Source organism: Scleropages formosus, chromosome 9 (assembly GCF_900964775.1).
Source record: "Scleropages formosus chromosome 9, fSclFor1.1, whole genome shotgun sequence".
Lineage (NCBI taxonomy): Eukaryota > Metazoa > Chordata > Actinopteri > Osteoglossiformes > Osteoglossidae > Scleropages > Scleropages formosus.
In genome coordinates, this window is record NC_041814.1 from 20,546,642 (window position 1) to 20,565,453 (window position 18,812).

At 40.1% G+C, this 18,812-nt stretch overlaps 1 protein-coding gene and 1 pseudogene across 1 annotated transcript; both read left to right on the forward strand.

The window, feature by feature from the left end:
- Positions 1-385: 385 nt before the first annotated feature.
- On the forward strand, positions 386-3,354 carry LOC108935535 (leukocyte elastase inhibitor-like; annotated as a pseudogene).
- A 4,252-nt stretch (positions 3,355-7,606) lies between these two features.
- On the forward strand, positions 7,607-14,292 carry LOC108935536 (leukocyte elastase inhibitor-like). The gene is made up of 7 exons (XM_018754232.1): positions 7,607-7,742; positions 9,123-9,300; positions 11,388-11,528; positions 11,762-11,879; positions 12,334-12,476; positions 13,242-13,409; positions 13,587-14,292. Exons 2-7 carry the CDS (start codon positions 9,133-9,135, stop codon positions 13,986-13,988), a joined length of 1,140 nt encoding a protein of 379 aa, XP_018609748.1. The 5' UTR covers positions 7,607-7,742; positions 9,123-9,132; the 3' UTR covers positions 13,989-14,292.
- The last annotated feature ends 4,520 nt before the right edge of the window (positions 14,293-18,812 follow it).

Here is an 18,812-nt window from a genome sequence, read left to right on the forward strand (position 1 = left end):
TACTGTATTTAGGGCAGTTCCACATACATTCGCTGACGGATACACACTGAGGGGAAGGTAGGACCACCAATTGACATGAAGGGGGTCTTTAGGTTGGGAGAGGAAACCCATGCTGACACAAGGAGGGGGTGCCATCCCCACGTAGCTTGAATGGGACTCGAACCAATGTTAGACCTCACAACGGAGCCAATGCGAGACACTAGCCCTCCGAGCGACTAGCCTTGCCTCGCCCCTTGCGCTGAAATAGTTAAACTGTGACGCAATACCCTGGAAAAACAGGAGTGGCGCCGTCGGGACAAAAACCAAAAGCAGCGTATGCTACGGGACAGTGTTCAAACCTTCCGTAAAGTGACAACACGCAACGGTGTAACAGTGCCGGGTGATGATACTGGTTTAAGGCCAGACTTTTTATTTTCCAATCACTTTACAAAAAGAAAAAAAAAAAAAAAAAAAAAAAAAAACACTTTTTTTTTTCCTTTATAAGTACTCTGTACTGAACATAGAACATTCGAGCCATTCCTTGCCTGCTGTGTGCGCGTGCGCTGAACTCCGTTGTGCTTTTTGTCATTCCAGACCTCCAGTCATGGACCCCCTGAGCGCCGCCAACATCCACTTCGCACTGGATCTGTTTAAAAAGATAAGCGAGCAGAACCAAAGGACCAATGTGTTCTTCTCGCCCTTTAGCATCTCCTCGGCCATGGCCATGATGTTACTAGGAGCGCAGGGCGACACGACCGCGCAGATGTCCCAGGTGCGTTCGTGCAACACACGCAGACACAGCCGGTGCTAGTTATTTTGTCCAGAAATACCCATGTGTGAGGAGTGGTACACAGCTGGCAGTGTAGGGTACTTACTCTAAGTGCTCTGATGGAAGTGCCTAGCTGTACAGGTGGGTAAATAATTGTTGGCTGCTTTGGACAAAAGTGTCAGTTACACTTTGATTGAAGCTATCAGGCTGAGTAGCTGGTAGTGTAGTGGTTAGAGCTGCTGCTTTTCCTCAGCTGTTTATTTTTTTGTGATGGAATAAATCATCTCCAGTTAGTTTTTTTTTATGCATTTCACTTACATTTGTTTGCTGAAGTTTTAAAAATTTCAAGGTTTGCCAACTTTTTTTGTTGGAATTTTAAATATGATTTACTCCAAGTAGCAAGATGATCTGTTTATTTATTGTGTGTTTCTTTAGGCTCTTCACTTCTCCCAAGTTAAGGATAACATTCACGATGGATTCAACAAGCTCTTCTCTGAGCTTAATAAACCAGAAGCCCCATATGCACTGAATATAGCCAACCGTCTGTATGGAGAGAAGTCCTACGGGTTTGATGAGGTATAGAAATTATTTTCCACTTATTTGTATACAATATCACTCTTCCGAAATATAATTTCAATATGATTAAAATGCAATGGCAACATAATGGAGACGAAATAATTTATGAAGATGGATAGTAAGATATGTACATATGCTGTACTAAAGATTTGAACAAATTTTTCTTCAGTTCGTCTAATTGGATGACCACTTCAGAATTTACCCTTGTTGTTTATAGAAAGGGTCCAACATTTTGCTTGTCACAAATCCACAGAAATTCCTTGCTGACACGAAGAAGCACTACCAGGCTGAGTTGGAGCCACTGGACTTCAGATTTAATGCAGAGGCAGCCAGGGTGAACATTAACACCTGGGTGGAGAAGCAGACTCAAGGTATCTCCTCCTTCACAGACAAAACATTTAAAATTTCAAAAGGTTCTGCGCATCATCATTGAAACCTGAGTTAGTGTGGCAGGAATAGTTATGTCACCCAGATTTTTTAATTATTCTTAAATTATAGATGAAATACTGAACCCATCTATAAGAAGGCTTAAAAATATGAGAGCACTAAGTATATTTACCAGATTTTGAGTGCATAGCATGACTAACAAGATGATTTCCAGTATAATTCAGTGCATTTTTTAATTATCAGGGCAAGCTCTATTCAGTATATTAAAGGTATTTCCTGTATTTCGTATTTAAAAGATGCTGGTTTTACTTAGTAGACCATAATTCTTACTGTTTAATGTCATTTCATGTTCCAGAGAAAATCAAGGACCTACTAGCTGAGGGTGTTCTTGACTCATTGACAGCACTTGTGTTGGTGAATGCCATTTATTTTAAGGGCACCTGGGAAGACCAGTTTTTTTGAAGGTGATACAAAAGAAATGCTGTTTCAAGTGAACAAGGTAAATGCTGTGTCAGTACAGAAATTAGTATAATCGGTGCTGGCAAGTGGTAATCAGCAAGGCTGTAACACAATACACAACTGAAATTAACATGGACTGTGATGCTTCTTGGAAGTAGTTAAAAAAAAAAAAATACAAATGAAAAGACAAAATAAAATTTAATAAAATAAAACTTCTCAAAACTAATGTATTTTTTTCTAGAAAGCCACAAAACCAGTGATGATGATGCACCAGAAGGATTACTTTCCATGGACTTTTGTTCCAGAGGTCAAGTGTCATATTTTGGAGTTGCCCTATGTTGGAAAAAAGCTGAGCATGCTCATCATACTACCAGAAAGGATCGAGGATGATTCCACTGGGCTGTTGAAGGTGAGAATGAGTTGGATGTATTGCTTCCCTTGAAATGGTTTTTTTGGAATAAAGTAACATTTACCTCCCATCATTTTGACGGAATATAACATGGCACATGTAATTCTTTTCAATTTTATTGTATGTATTTGTTACACTTGTAAGTTGGTTTGTTTTTATAACAAGGAGGACTAAAAGTATTTTTTTTTCCTGAAGCTGGAACAGAACCTCACATTTGAGAGCCTCACTATGTGGACACAGCCTAACAAGATGCAGAGAAAAAAGTTGACTGTGGGACTACCCAGGTTCAAGCTGGAAGAGACGTATGACCTGAACGACATTCTGGTTAACATGGGTATGGTGGATCTGTTTGATGCTGCGAAGTGTGACTTGTCTGGCATCGCTGCTGGCAAAGATCTGGTGCTGTCCAAAGTTGTGCATAAGGCCTTTGTGGAGGTGAATGAGAAGGGCACAGAGGCTGCTGCTGCCACAGTGATGGAGGTAGAGAGCCGGTGCTATGTACCGCCTCAATACTTTATTGCAGACCATCCCTTCCTGTTCTTTATCAGGCACAATCCCACAAACAGCATTTTGTTCTATGGCTGTTTCTGCTCCCCATGAAATACCTTTGGCTACAGATGTATTTCACAACTACACTGGTAGAGTGATAACGTAATATCGGAGACGCTTTGGAGAAAAGCGTCTGCTAAGTGAAAACACGTAAATATTTCTGCAGAATATCTTACATAAACAAGCATGTAGTTACTTATTAATAATCGAGCATACATTTATCAAATTCTTGGCTATTCTGTATTCACCTTCATCATGTTTTGAAGATGTTATGAGTGTATATCTGAATATGTACTGATTAAAACCAAAGGTTATGTTTCATTAAAAAATAAAGTAATACGAAAATCTGTTACTACTTGGTATGTGATGGCTTTTTCAAAATTACAGGTGTTTGAAGTAACGTTTAACGGTTTACTGTATTTAGAAGAAATAAATCGGGAAACATACTTACCTTGAAACCTGCTGAACTTTATGCTGTTGGATTCAACACAACTATAACATTGTTAAAGCACATGCTGCATAAAGGCAGTTACAGATGCAGTTTGTTAAACCCTTTCCAAAGATTTCTTCTCTTAAAAATAATCATTAGACTGTGTTACTTCAGCTAACTCTGTAATGATTTCCATTCTGCTGATTAGTTTGTATTGTGAAACCAGGAGGAGTGAATCACTGGGTGTATTTCTATGTAGGAGTTCTTGGACACAACCAAATTGACCAGGGTGTTTTATTGTGTAATGGTGTGAATATTTTTTAGACACACACACACACACACACACACACACACACACACACACACACACACACAGTGTCTACAACCGCTTGTCCAGGACAGGGTTGCGGCGAGCCGGAGCCTAACCAGGCAACACAGGGTGCAAGGGGGAAGGGACACAACCCGGACGGGACACCAGTCCACCGCAAGGCACCCCAAGCAGGACTCGAACCCCAGACCCGCCAGAGAGTGGGACCTGGCCACGCCCACACCATGCCTCCCCTCCCCTCTCAGGGAAGAAAGAGGAAAAAAAAATAAAGAGAGCTGTGTATTGCTGTTGGTGCAGGAGTCTAAGTCCCATAGATCACATGCCACATTTTCTTTTGTAAATCATTGTTTATTTTTCACAGTTTATTTTTGTATTTGGTTTGGGTTAAAGCGTGTTGTTGTTAGCGGAGATCATTTCGTTTAAGCAAAGGAAGATAAACATTTTTGGTTCTACCAGATCTGTTCTCCACTGTTGACTCCATCCACCATCCATACCCTCACATCAAGGTCTGGTCACAAACCCGAATGTGCACATCGGAAGTGGTATGCTCACTTTGGTCACCATGTACACAGCGCACAGTAGGCCTATCCTCCTCACTCCAAAATTCTTGGGGGACTAAATCTGCCTGCACTAATGTCTGTGAACAACCAGTGTCTACAAGGCCTACAACAGGCTTCCCACTGAGCTCAACCGTAACAACAGGTTTCCTGTTGGTTTATATTAATGGATTTCAAATGACAGGCTCTTGTACGTATACATAACGAAACAAGATCGCCTGGAGACTAAGTGAATAATATCAAGGCGTTGAGGCATGAATCATTCCTCATGGAAATAAAAAGAATAACTGAGTAACACTGGATAAAACCTCCATCTTGATCCAAGTCAAGCTGTGGTAAGTTACCCAGTTCACTACTGTATGCTGGTTTTTGTTCCAGAGTAGTGTAGATGATCATTTGATTAATTGCACAGTGCCTTGCTATAATTTTTCAGTAGTGTTAGCCTGAATTTCTCTATATTATAGAATAGAATTGAAAAAGTCTTTTTTAGTTGAAATAATATCAAATATTACAGGTATTTTATTTTGGATTTCATTAAAGTATCACACACTGTATGCTCATATAGTTTAACCAAAGTTTTTCTAGAATAGTTCATTTTCTTTCATTTAGCTAACATTTTTCTCCACATCAGGGTACAATGTTAAGCTATTTACATTTATTTCCCCAATTAATATAGTTGGGTTATTTTGCTCAAGCAATGTTGGGCAAGTACCTTGTTCAAGAGTATGAGGGTGGGATTCAAACATGCAACCTTTGGGTGTAAGAGCAACAGCTCTAAGCATGATGCTACAAGTTGCAGTGGGACAATGGGCTGGACTGGGTCCTGCTATTCGGTGCATCTGGGGTTTGAGTCCTGCTGGGGATGCCTTGCACCATCCTGGGTGCGTCCTCTCTAGCCTTACGCCCTGTATTGCCCAGTTAGGCTCTGGCTCCCTGTGACCCTGTATGGGACAAGCAGTTCAGACAATGTATGCATGTACAGCTACACACACTAGTTACGCATTTGGCCATGTTCACTTTTGCGGCAGTGTGGAAAAATGTTTTTACACTTGTAGTTTATTATGCAGCATACTTAAGAAAATTTATATCATATGCATGTAAGTATTGTTAGTGTATGAAGTTTTTTCATTCGTTCACTATGCAATTATCATACGCAATCATTTTCAGGTTAGTTGCTAGAAGCAGCAATTTTGTTGGTTTTGGTGGACTTAATTGCAGTGATGTAATTTTAGTAAAAGTACTTGTCATTGTAGTAATATGATGAATAGAGATACATCAAATTATATTAAATCTGGTCATAGTCTCTGGTAGACAGTACTGATATTTTGGTAGATTCTAATTATATATTGTGCCATTGTGAGGTGTTCATATTGTACCTGATATATTTCCTTGTTGATCTTGCACCCTGTAGGGATGACACACATGATTTTGCATTGGCAGCCATTGGGTGTTGGCACAGAGAGCAAAATCCAAGGGAGGTTACATTGTAAAAGTAACTCATCTCATACTCATCTCACTTGCATGTAATTGGCATCATGCATTTGCATATAGTTCTGCCTGACTTCAAATGAGCAAAGACTTAACAAGTTCATTCTGGTGTTCATTACTCCAGAACAGTAAATACTCATTGTTTCAATTTGCCTAAAGGCAATTTAGCACTTTCTCATCCTCAGTGCCATTCATGTACATAGTTTTGCTGGCTTGAGAGGATAACGTTTTCCAGTTTATATGACAAAATTTGATTCATTAATTACTAGTTCAGTTTCCAAGTAAAGATTTCACAGTCTTGCTCTCACACTGAGTCATCCAGTAAAGACTGTCAAGTGAGTTTGTGGGAAATCTGATTTTTCAGTCAATTTCAGGACCACAGGAGTCTTAACCAACACATGCCAGTTTCCAACGGCTCGTTTAAAATTTTGCATGTTGCAATGCAAAGGTGAAGTGAGTTGGAAGGCAGTTATATACACGTCTCTTCAGATTTAATGCTGACAGCATATTTGGATCAGGTCTAAGGTCTCGATCTCGATGGAGTTTGTATCTCCTACTTGCATTTGCATAGGTTTCCCAACACTAGTGCGTGTTTCATGTGAATTAGTCACTAAATTGCCCATAGTGTGTGAATAAGTGTGTGTGGGACAGTAGGGACAGCTGGTAGTGTAGTGGTTAGAGCTATTGCCTTCAGACCTAAGGTCCCAAGTTTGACTTACACCTCTGGCTGTAGACTACCCTTGAGCAAGGTACTTACCCTAAATTGCTCCATTAAATAGAAATTACCCAGATGTACAGATGAGTAAGTAATTGGAAGTAAATGAACATTCTAAGTTGCTTTTGAGGAAAAGTGTCAGATAAATGAATAAATGTACGCCCTGCCCTTCTAGAATAAGCTCCAGACCACACAGGGAGGGTCGGACTTGGACAAGTTAAGAGCGGAGGTTATTGTCCATAATAGCTGTAAGCTACCTTCTTACAAATGGGGGGAAAATGATTCGTTGTGCTGTGAAAATTTGAATTTGCGCCGTCGTTTCTGAAATATAAACATTTATTTTTTCCATGCTCTGACGTTACCCGGACCATGATCATCATGGCATCTCAGTTGCACCATCTCCTTTACTTTTCGCGAATGAAGGTTGTTTATGAAACATGGCACGCGATGTCGCCATAATCATGTATAATAATAATATGAAAACCATTTGATGTTCCTCTGTATTTCACGTTTATAATTTCGAGGTTAAGTGTTGCACTGCACCGCGAAGCGCCTTGGATTCGGATGGGCGAGGAACGACGCACACAAGCGGTATATTGGAACACCAGCCCACAAACAAATAACGCTGCCGTTCCGATTACCCCTAAGGCTCTTTTACCGCAAGCCAACCTTCCCAGCCTGCTTAGCGACCCCCAGACGTTCTCCTTTTTGCTGACAAACACACTCATATAATATAGTCTCCATAAGTACCCAGTGCTTGAACACTTACTTCCAATTTTCCCACAATACAACTATTTACAGTAAACACACTTCCCGCTCGAACTGTCGGTAACGCGGGTCGTTACAATATTCTGTTTTAGTCAACGAGTTTCGCCGCGTACCGTCACCTCTTGCTACTACTTGCTGTTATGCACAATTTGTCCATCCTCTCTCGCCGTTTGACTGTTGAAGTACCCGGAAGTGCTACGATTTCGTGTTGGCAAGTCCCGCAGGGCGTGTCGTGCAGTGCAGCTATAACTTCTCCCGACTGCGATGGTTTTTGCAGTATCCAGCTGTCAGGAAGTGTTCAGACTCGGTGCAGTATAGTGCAGAAACCGTACGTATTAAACTTTATATACACACACACAGTATTGTCTTATTTGCAGTGTTTCACCACGTCTTGCTTGGGTTGGTATCCGTAATTCTGAGATGTTAGTTACTTAGTCAGTGTGGAAGAATCACTCACTGTCAGCATGATATCAACATACAAACTAACTGCCCAACATTTAAAGTATAGTTTAGTCCATGGCTCTTTATGTGTACATTTTTTTTTTTTTCCCTCATTTGTTTTTCAGTTTTGAGTTTTTATTTTCGTTCCGTTCGGCGTTCTTCGTCTGTCCGCCGTCCGGTCGTTTACACAACACTCTGTAGCTTCAAATTAGTCAGTGTTGTTGTGGTATTTCATATACGCATCTGATTTGTTCGACGCTCGTGTCACTCTCACTCATGTGAGAAGAGCGGACCGCAGCAATAAAGTGAATTAAGTGAATTCCTAGCACTGAAGACTTGCATGACTGCAGTGGAGAAGGCAAGCTCGGTTACTTTATTACTGCAGCTTCCGAGAAGAAGGTGTGCGAAAGGGCGGTCTGTTTGCTGGTAGATCGCGCTTGTGAAAGGATATTTCTTCACGTTCTGGTTCTCCACATATCTTTGCTGTGTGTCAGCGTAAGGGGGCTTGTTCAGCGCTGCTTCCCCAGCCATGTGACCTGCCATCATGCCATGGCAGGCGGTATGAGTCAACAACACTAACAGGAGCTCAGCTCACAGGCTGGAACACATCACCCTGGGAGATATGAGCACTTTCCAATGTGTATACATAGCATAGGTGTGTCTAGTTTTTTTTACCTTTATTTCGGCTGGCATCGCTGTCGTAGGTAAGATGATCGGCCTTGCGGTGATTTACCCGTTTGTACAGCAGCAGCAGGGTGTCGGGATCCTGTCATTTCAGGGTGAGTGCCTTGATGGAAGGCAGCAGGAGGATTCGAACCAAGAACCCTGGGATTGAGACAAGAGCCCCGATCGCTATGCCGCCTGCTGAACTGCATGTGTCTGACCGTCTGTTGTTAACTGAATATGGGACAGTAACGTTGCAGTAATGTGCATTTGTAATATTGCGTAAGTGTTTGTTGTCCATGCCCACTCGGCAACACGCCTGTGAGAAATACTGGACGAAAATGACAAATGTAACGCCGACACGGCTCACTTTAATATCGGTTAATACTTTGAGCCGTGATGGGGGAGGACGCTTCAAGTTTGGCGGAAGTTTTTATTTTTACGCGACCGGCGTGTTTGGATGGGAAAACCTCCTTCAGTCTTTCGCTAAGCTTTAAGTGTGCTCGCCCATCATTGCTCAGGATCTTGCATACAACAGTGAGTTTCGAGCACCCAAGCCTTTCATCCCTATTTTACTACGATTCTATGACATATTTTGTTCCAGGTCATCAGTAATGGAATCAGTAAGTGCAGCCAGCACCCACTTCACCTTGGACCTGTTTAAAAAGATCACCAGCAACAACAAAACGGGCAATGTTTTCTTTTCGCCGATCAGCATCTCCTCATCCCTGGCCATGGTGTACCCCGGAGCCAGGGGAGACACGGCCACGGAGATGTCCAAGGTTTGTACACGTCTATGAAATTGCAGACTCGCAGTTCCCAGAGTACAGCTGCAATCTGTGGAGAAATATCTTTACTTAAATGATCGTTGTCTGTGACTGTTTATTTGAAATGTGTGAGAAGTCTTGGCGTTGACTGTAATGGTTGCATTGTAATTGGCAAAGAAAATGTGATGCAAATCAGTAATTGACCTGATTTAAACAAATTGGTGACTGAGCTAATGTGACTATTTTCAAAAACACACTGGATCCTGGCATTCTGTTATACAACAGATGCATTTACTAACCCAACAATATTTTTTTAACATATGAGACATCAACAATACTTACTCTGAGAATTTTTTATTATTTTTTATTTTTTTTGGATCTTGTGTTCCTTCCCATTCATTTCTAGGCTGGATACTAAAGGTAACAAATCTCAAGATTTGTGTCTGTCTTTTCTTGGAAATAGGTTATCCCCTGTGGGATGGGTGGTGCACATCATCAGACTGATGAATAATGAAGCCATTCACAAGGCACCTTTCTAAAAATGCAGTATTCTAATCTCTGCTTGGCCGAAGTTTGTACTGATATTCTTATCGTGAAATATGCCAATAAAATGTTGTATAACTCAAGGCAGATTGCACACAGTAAACTTAAGCATTTACATTTCCTGCTCTTGCTTCATAGGATCTCAGTCACAGTACCATTGAATACACAAATATTTGTGGTCTTTGGGTCATGCTCAACCAGTTTATGATCTTCATTAGGCTTGGCAGTGGATTTCCTTTGTGTGTACACTCCCCACCCTTTCAGTTTTGTGCACAAAAGAAGTTGTGCAAATGCAGACACTCTTTGGCAGTATTGTATAATATACAGCAAATAATCTGACATAGATTCTGCTGAGGGGAATCTGGAATGCAACTGAAGTTTATTTATTTATTTTTTAATAATAAACCTGTTCACACAATTCTGTGAAGTTACTTGGAACAGCAAATGAGCCAACTTTTGAAAGTAATACATTTAAAATGTTAGCATTATATCAATTAATTGGATTGCTGTATTACTGTTAGGAATATTTTTTTTTATTGAAATTTGCTTGCTCATCCAGTTATATTTGCACGGTGTAACTTCTGTTTTTACATATCGTAAGTGCATGAAGAGTTGTTAGTGGATTAGCGGATATGGAAATATAGGCTTTTCTCAGCCTTTTTATATATAAATTAGGATACAAGTAGCACTCACTAATAAACATATTCTAAATAAGAGCTATAAAAAAACTTTTTCAGTAGCAGATACCCTATCTTATGTTTTGGTCAGTGTACAGTTTATATGTTAATGGTTGTTCTTCATATAACCTTTATAATATGAGAGTGTTCAGATCCAGGAAGGGCAGCCATTTATACTAAGCTGTGTAATATAAAGGATGCTCTTGTAAGAGCGCAGGAGTACCATGTATCATAAATTGCAATTGTACCTAAACTATATTTGCCACTTGCATTTTACAATTAAATTGTAATTTGAAATCCTCCACTTTTGTGTGCCTTGGTGGAATTTGAGTCCCCTTCCTGTTGTAGCAAATAAGATCCAGCATCTTTTTAAATAAATAGTTAATTTCAAACATGAAATTGCATGCATGCTTCACACAGTTCAGTTAATTTCCAGCTGTACTGTGACTTCAGCACAATGCATTGTTTCCAGTAAGGCTACCACATTTATTTTTAACTACAAAAATTCAGGCTGTCAAAGGCGTGTCTGTGTATGCTAGGCTGACAGAATTCTTGTCTTCTAAGTCATGTTTAACTGTTTGCATTTCATGTTTTGAATGGTTTCCTCACCAAAGGTTTTTAAGTTAATTCTTGGGAGTTTTTTTTTTTAACTAAATGAATACTGTTTTTCATAAGGAAGTGACAGGGGTCTGTGTAAATAAACAGGTGCACAGAAGTTGTGTATAACTTTCCCACCTTCCGTTCTATTGTTCTTTATGCAATTTGAATGTAATATCGATGCTATAAATTTCTAATGCTGTGTGCTTGGCTTTATCAAAGCACAGAAACATGCAAAACAGATCTTTGTACAGTTTTTGTTCTTTCCTCTCTTCATTTCTCTAGTGTCTTCATTTCTATCGAGCTGGGGATAATCTTCATGATGGATTCAACAAGCTCTTCTCTGAACTTAATAAAGCGGAAGCCGCATATTCATTGAGCTTAGCCAACCGTCTGTATGGAGAGAAGTCCTACGAGTTTGTTGAGGTAATTTCCTTTATTAGACACATCAATCAGAACAACAAATATGGCATTCTGTAAGTTGAGCTCTGATGTGTGTACATTAATGATGTAAAACATTTACTATAACATTTTCCAATAGTAAAGTATATGTTCTGATATTCATTAAACATTTATTTTGACTAAAAAGGAGCAAGCGTTTTTGAAGGTTTAAGATTGTTAAATGGTATTGTATTTCTGTATACCTCTCAAATCTGTAGAAATTCCTTGCTGACACGAAGAAGCACTACCAGGCTGAGTTGGAGCCAGTGGACTTCAGATTTGATGCAGAGGCAGCCAGGGTGAACATTAACACCTGGGTGGAGAAGCAGACTCAAGGTATCTCTTCCTTCACAGACAACTCACAGAACTGCAGACCCAGCTAACACCTATTGATCTTAAATGATAACATTTACACCCCTTACATTCATCCAGTTATTTACATTTGAGGTGGGGTAACAATCTGTTCTTATTTGTATTGTTGAAAGGCCACTATGATCAAAAAAATTATACAGCAAAAACAATGGTAATATAGCCACTTTTTATTTTTCATCTTAATTTATTTTCCTCCTTTCCATCAGTCAAAACTCTTCAGCACCTTGTATCATAACTTTATTAACATTGACTGTGTTTTTTTTAACATTACTCTGGTGTAACTTTCCTGCATATTCACGGCAGGTAAATGTTATGAACGTTTGCTTTTACAAAAAAAATATTACGTTAGTTTTGCACAAACTGAAATGGTTGTAAGATTTACATCTTGTTAATCTTTTATTTATTTTTTTTTTAATAGGCAAAATCAAGAATTTACTTGCAAATGGAGTTGTTGACTCTCTGACTACACTTGTGCTGGTGAATGCGATCTATTTTAAGGGTAACTGGGAGAAAAAATTTAAAGAAAGTGCCACAAGAGAACAGCCATTTAAACTTAATAAGGTAAATGCAACACTACACAATGTGGTCAGTAATCTGACTAAATGTATTACTCATGAATATTAAGGCTGCTTAATTTAGTTGTTTTAACTTAGTTAAGCATTTCACATGTTTACACCAATATTATACACAGGCTTTTAATCCTGGGAATGTCTTTTGATTTGATTTAGCAAAATCAGATACTAACAATGTAAAAAATATTTTATGTCTTTTGTTTTTTTGCATTTTCCAATCAGTTTTGTTAGATTAAGCATCATTTTGGCATTAGGTTGCACTATATGTCAGCTTTTAAAAAAAATATTCCATATTTCTTGAAATTTGCAAATTTTAGTGAATTTTGGCACCTATAGCTTTTAGGGTCTAATGCTTTCTAGAGTGTTTTTGTACTTTCTAGAATGTTTTAGTGCCTTCCATAACCAGTGACTGTAAAGTGCCAAACTTAAACTGACACTCTAGAAGAACTAGTAGTATTTTTTAACCAGCCAGCTTTTAACTAATCATAATCAATGCAAAAATTGACATAAGGACTTTGAAAAATGTTGTTGCATTGTGTAATTGTTGGCAACGTTAACATGGACTTTGAGGCAGTCCCTCCCTTGTTGCATCATTGTGTTGCAATAGTTTTTCAGTCATGTGCAGTGAGGATTGCTCAATGATCATTGCTCCATAGGAGTGATGCATAAGTGAATCTGACCAGATGTACTGTAGCATCATTCATTGTTACTGGTTTAATTTACACAGTACTGATACTGTTTTCAAATTTTACAGAATGATACCAAACCAGTGAAGATGATGTACCAGAAAAGCAAGTTTAACTTCACTTTCATTCCAGAAGTTCAGTGTCAGATTCTGGAGCTGCCCTATATTGGTAATGAGCTAAGCATGCTCATCATGCTTCCATCTGTAATGGAAGATGATTCCACTGGCCTGGAGAAGGTAAGACTGAACAAAATACATTTCTCTGTGAAATATCTTGTAATGCTCAGCATTTCACCACGATCAGTTGCTAGAAGGTATAAGAGGTTGGTCAGCAAGTCGTAAATCCATTCTGTTGTGCAGTGACTCACTTTTGAAGTCTTTCATAACAAAACAATATGTTGGTTTCTTTGAAAGCTGGAACAGCAGCTCACATATGACAACCTCATGGAGTGGACGAGGCCTGACATGATGGAATATGTCACTGTTAATGTGGGACTGCCCAGGTTCAAGATGGAAGACAGCTATAACATGAAGGAGACCCTGAGTGGCATGGGTATGGTGAAAGCCTTTGATGGGGGTGACTTCTCTGGCATGTCTCCCAGAAATGACCTGCTGCTGTCGGAAGTGGTACACAAGGCTTTTGTGGAGGTAAATGAAGAAGGCACAGAAGCTGCTGCTGCTACAGCAGCTGTCATGATTATGCGCTGTGCACCATTGCCACCTACGTCCTTCATTGCAGACCACCCCTTCCTTTTCTTAATCAGACACAACCCTTCGAAGAGCATCCTCTTCTATGGTCGTTTTTGCTCCCCTTGAATTGGTAAACATCAGAGGGTTGTATTACTGGCATACTGTTTAAAAAAAAAAAAAACCAGATATGCAATAATGGTTCTGCAATATACCTGGCCTTAATGGTAACGTAATAAAACCAGGCGTATATTTTATATTTAACTGCCTTTCAGCATCTACTGAAACTGCCTACCTGCACTTCTAAAAACAAAATTTAGGTGGTCCTTGTATTTTAAAGATACATGGGGAAAAAATTTTGTACTAGCTTAACGCCAAAGAATTTGTCTTTGAACTTTCTGAATAAAGGAATTGAATTTGTTTGTGGCACACACCCACATAGTGTTGTTTACTGTACTCCTTTTAGTCTGTGAGAGAACAGACTAGGAAATGACTGCTTGTTCTGTAACCTGCGGACCTCCATACGACTGGAAAGGAGGCACATACACCACGCTAATATAGTGATCATCACGCATGCAGCTCTTCAAGGGGGGGAAAAAAAAACTGCATTTATGTCAACACTCTAGTCATAGTACTGAACTTCCAAAAAGATAAGAAATGGCAAGAATGTTTCTACAGGGTTTCTTACTTTTTCTGAGGTTTTACTCTCTGCTGCTTCTGACAAAGTAGCCTTCTTTTTAATATTGAATAGTAGCCTTGGATTATTGCCTAAAGCCTGCAGTGGAATTGTTTATGTATTGTGTATTGCTACCACTTGTAAATGATAACTAAATGTAACAGTATTCCCTTTACAGTCATTATATTCCCTTGGTATTTAATGGAAAAAGTACCTTTTGAGAAGGAATGAAATAAGCTGTTTATTCTTAAATATACAGGGAGGGAGGTTATGAAAGTTAGCGAGGCTGCAGACAACGTCTGATGTTGAAAGGCCCGGAACACACAGTGACACCAGGTTACATCATTGATGATGTGTCCAGGAGCATTGCAAGATATCTGACATGAAGAGTAGTCAAGTTGCAACGTTCAGCTACTTAAAATTATTTAAAATGATTTCCCCATTTATACAGCTGGTTAATTTTTGCTGGAGCAGTTTAGGCCAAGTACCTTGTTCAAAGGTACTATAGCAGGAGCTGAGATTTGAATCTGGGTCCTCCAAGGCCAGAGGTGGTAGCTCTAGCCACTGCACAGTTGCTGCTCCCTTACCACTGACAGTGCAGTGTAATTACAAACTGCTGTCCGCCAAGAGCTTTTCAGGTCTGTTTTATTCAAGTGCAGGGGCTGTGGAAGCAAAGTGTAGCTAAATGAGTCCATATGAATCATCTCTGGTAGCTACTGTATGTAATCCGATCAAAGCAAGAGTAACTGATCAAAAGAGCAGGAATACATTTCTACCTCGTACTGTGATCTTATTAATTTAAAAGATGTAATACAGCCATTTCCAGACTTATTTATTTTTATTTAGTAGTGGTTTTTCTTCCCCGGTCTCTTTTTGAAATGGCTGTTGGTCTGCGATTTCACCATTAGGGGGCAGCAAACTCACTCAGAGTACAAACTGAGGCTGAGGAGGGAGGAGCCTCGGGCCGCAGGCAGCTCGCGGAGCGGTCGGTAGCATATATACGCAGTCCGTCTCTTGTTCTTGTTCTGTGCGCAAACTTCTTAGCGAAAACACAGGTACTTTTATTATTGTGCTATTTTAACTGCAAACTTCACCAAATTAATAACCAACCAATGTTTCTGTGATTGATCTTTTGCTTCCTCGAGGTAACTTTTTTGGGAAGTTCATGAGACGCAAGCTCGAAGCAGCAGGTCAACACTTGTGAGACGTTTTAATTCGTTCTGCCCGCGCGCGCGATTCTCCAGAAACAACATGCTTCTGTCTCATGTGTGTAAAGCTGAACTCAGCACTTTGAGCAGGTGAGGCACTTCTGAATTCCAGCCACGGTAAAGTACACTGTGCTTTCATGAAAGCCCAAACTCTGGCCGCGAAAGTACACGGGATCATTAAGGCTGCGGCCACAGCCCCGAGTCTCGTGTTCGCTGACTCGTTCACGTCACGAACCGATCATAACCGCAGTCGTTACGTCATCTGTACCGTTTCGTGCACGTGATGAAACGATTACGTATAAAACACAATAATTATTTTATTTATGTCTTATCCTTTTGCGTTCTACTATAGCGTAGTGAAGCGTATCTACTCTGCGTTTGGACCAAAGGTCGCACGTTCGATCGATCCCCACCTCCGCCTGTACCGTTGAACAAGGTATTTACCCTGGATTTGCTCCAGTAAAATTACCCAGCCTTATAAATGGGCAAATAATTGTAAGTTGCTTTGGAGGAAATGTCTTTATTTAAAAGACCAGATTCTTTCTATTATTCTTCAATGAATTTGACCAATTTTCTTCCTCCCATTTTCCCACCTTTCTGTTAATATTTAGCAAGTTTCCATCAGTTCCATTCATGAAATTAGAGTATAAAAGAGCTCCATGGGCGCTGCAAGGTCTGCAGTTCAGTCTCTGTGGATACGCTGAAGTAAATTAAAAGTGTGCCTAGAAATGTTGCTGCCTGGAAAAGTGTCGCACTGACGGGTTGTAAACTGGAGAAAAGCGTTAAAATGTTTTTAACGGGAAATTGTTTAATTGGAAATTAAATGTTTATAACGCTTTAAATGCGTAAAACGTAAGTTCCACAAGATGGCAGCACTCGTCAAATGAAGCTTCCTGCTCGCGCGCTCTGACGAAACGAGGGCTGCGCGTGGAGCCCATCCATCCGTAACTATAAGTGAAACCTGCGTCCTCTTGTTCAGGATACAAATGTAAATCTGTGAAACGATATGAACACAGAACTCCGAAGTGAAAGTAGAAAGTGTGAGGTGCACTGATGGGGACCACAGGTTGTGCTGAACGCCCTTACACTGCATTATGTAAATCACAAGTATATACAGTATAAACTATTGTAACTGTAACGACCCGCGTTACTGGGAATTTAGGCGGGAAAATGAGCTAATCGCAAATGGCTGGATTGCGGGTGAAGTGAAATTGTGTTCAACCGCTGTGGGACCTCAAGGGAAAGAAAAGGCTGAAGGGCGTCAAGTAGCTTGGTTTTGGGTACAGGTTCTTGTGAAGAGGGAAAAAAAAGCAAGAGAAAGAAAGATACTTGTGAAAAAGGGGTTCTGAGACCTGGAGTACTGTATAATACAGTGTATTGTTTCCTTGTGTTCCTACCGATACCCTGTTGCCTGTATGGATAAATGTTCGTAACGAAAATTTCAAAATGAAACGTTCGCTCCCCGTCCGAAAGCAGCGCTATAAAATAAGTACGAATTAATGTTATGAATAAATAATTTCTGTTCTCCCTTTTATATCTTTACGTTGAAATGAAACTAATGTAGACTAAAATATAGGAGTGCATTGACATTTTCATGTTGCACTATTTTCACTTTCAGTTATAAATTCTTTTTTCAGCACTACCACAGTATTTGTGTTTTCTCTCGCTAGAATGGATGGGGAAAAAAAACGACATGAGTAGACTCAGGAAGGACACCTTGTGTAAATGCTGATAAACACAGTGGGAAGTGCTCTGCAGCAGCGTGACGTCAGAAACACGATCAATTGAGGGGACAAGGCGGCTGGTGGTGTAGTGGTTCGCGCGACTGCCTTCCGACTCAAAAGGTCACGGGTTCGAATCCCATCTCCAGCTGTCCCACCCTTGAGCAAGGTACTTACCCTAAATTGCTCTGGTAAAATTTCCCAGCTGTATAAATGGGTCAATAATTATAAGTGGCTCTGGGAAAAAAAAGTGTCAGCTAAATGAATACATTTGAGCCACCTTTTACATGTTTGTTAAGGATGAAATATACTTCCCATATATTAATAAATTTCTCGTCACACAGTAAGGTGGTGTTAGCTATGGAAAAACCCTCTTAGATAAAACCATTTCATTTTCACTGTCTAAATCAGTAGTCGTCTTACTGTATGTAAACTAACACAGTATCTGCTACAGGTGTAAGAGTTTACAGTGCAATTTATGGCAAAAGTTTGACTGTCAGTGCCTGAGAGTTATTCAGCAGAGGGTACAATGCAAAGAAACAGTTTCTTAATTTTTGAAGCTGGACACCCTGTGGATTCAGTTCAGTGTAAGTAAATATTTCATGGATACAGCAGCAGCACTGACTCTTTCCAGGACTTGAAAGATTGTACTGCCATTTACTCAATGTTTCTTAACCCGAGATGTCTTGTAGTGTCACAGTTGGTTTGGGTTAGACAGGGATCTGAAAATGAGTGAGTAGTCGATGTTCTTTTGTGCTCTTAACATTAGCTGCTACCTCCAGTCGAACAGTCAACTTTATTTCCTCCGTCTTGTAGAGACAAAAGTCCACAGCTGGAACAGCTGTTCCGACGCAGTGAGACGTACTTCTGCCGAAATGTGAAGTTAGTCAGAACTGAGAGTGTGTTGCTGCATGTTGCCACACAGAGGAGTCCCACAACAGAAGTTGAGGCCGCTAAATCCAGAGCTGCCGGGGACAGGGGTTTTCCACTTGCCATGAGTTTAATCCAGGGCTTAAACTGTTGACTTGCGTGACTCCGGAATATGGCAGCGCTTGTGTCTCTCTGTCAACTGCTGCTGCACAGCTGACCCATCCGCTTTCTTCGAGGCTCACATGGATAATGGCGTAGGAGCACGTTAAAATGAGCAACACAAAAACAGACAGCTCCCCTCCCAAGTACGTGCTGTGTACATACTGTCTTGTTAACAAGAGTGATATTATCACCATGATTTTCCTGCTATATACTAGTTGGTGTCATGCAAGGGTAAAACTTGCACACTGCTGACTTGTGATTACAGGCATGAAAAAACTGAATTACATTAGCTGTAAAAATCACAGAATCACAAAAA

Excerpts from the sequence above, each read along its gene's own strand:
- LOC108935536 (XM_018754232.1), top strand. The coding sequence starts at position 9,133 with ATGGAATCAGTAAGTGCAGCCAGCACCCACTTCACCTTGGACCTGTTT. Across the intron at positions 9,301-11,387 it reads CGGCCACGGAGATGTCCAAG|TGTCTTCATTTCTATCGAGC; the intron begins GTTTGTACACGT and ends TCATTTCTCTAG. Across the intron at positions 13,410-13,586 it reads ATTCCACTGGCCTGGAGAAG|CTGGAACAGCAGCTCACATA; the intron begins GTAAGACTGAAC and ends TTTCTTTGAAAG.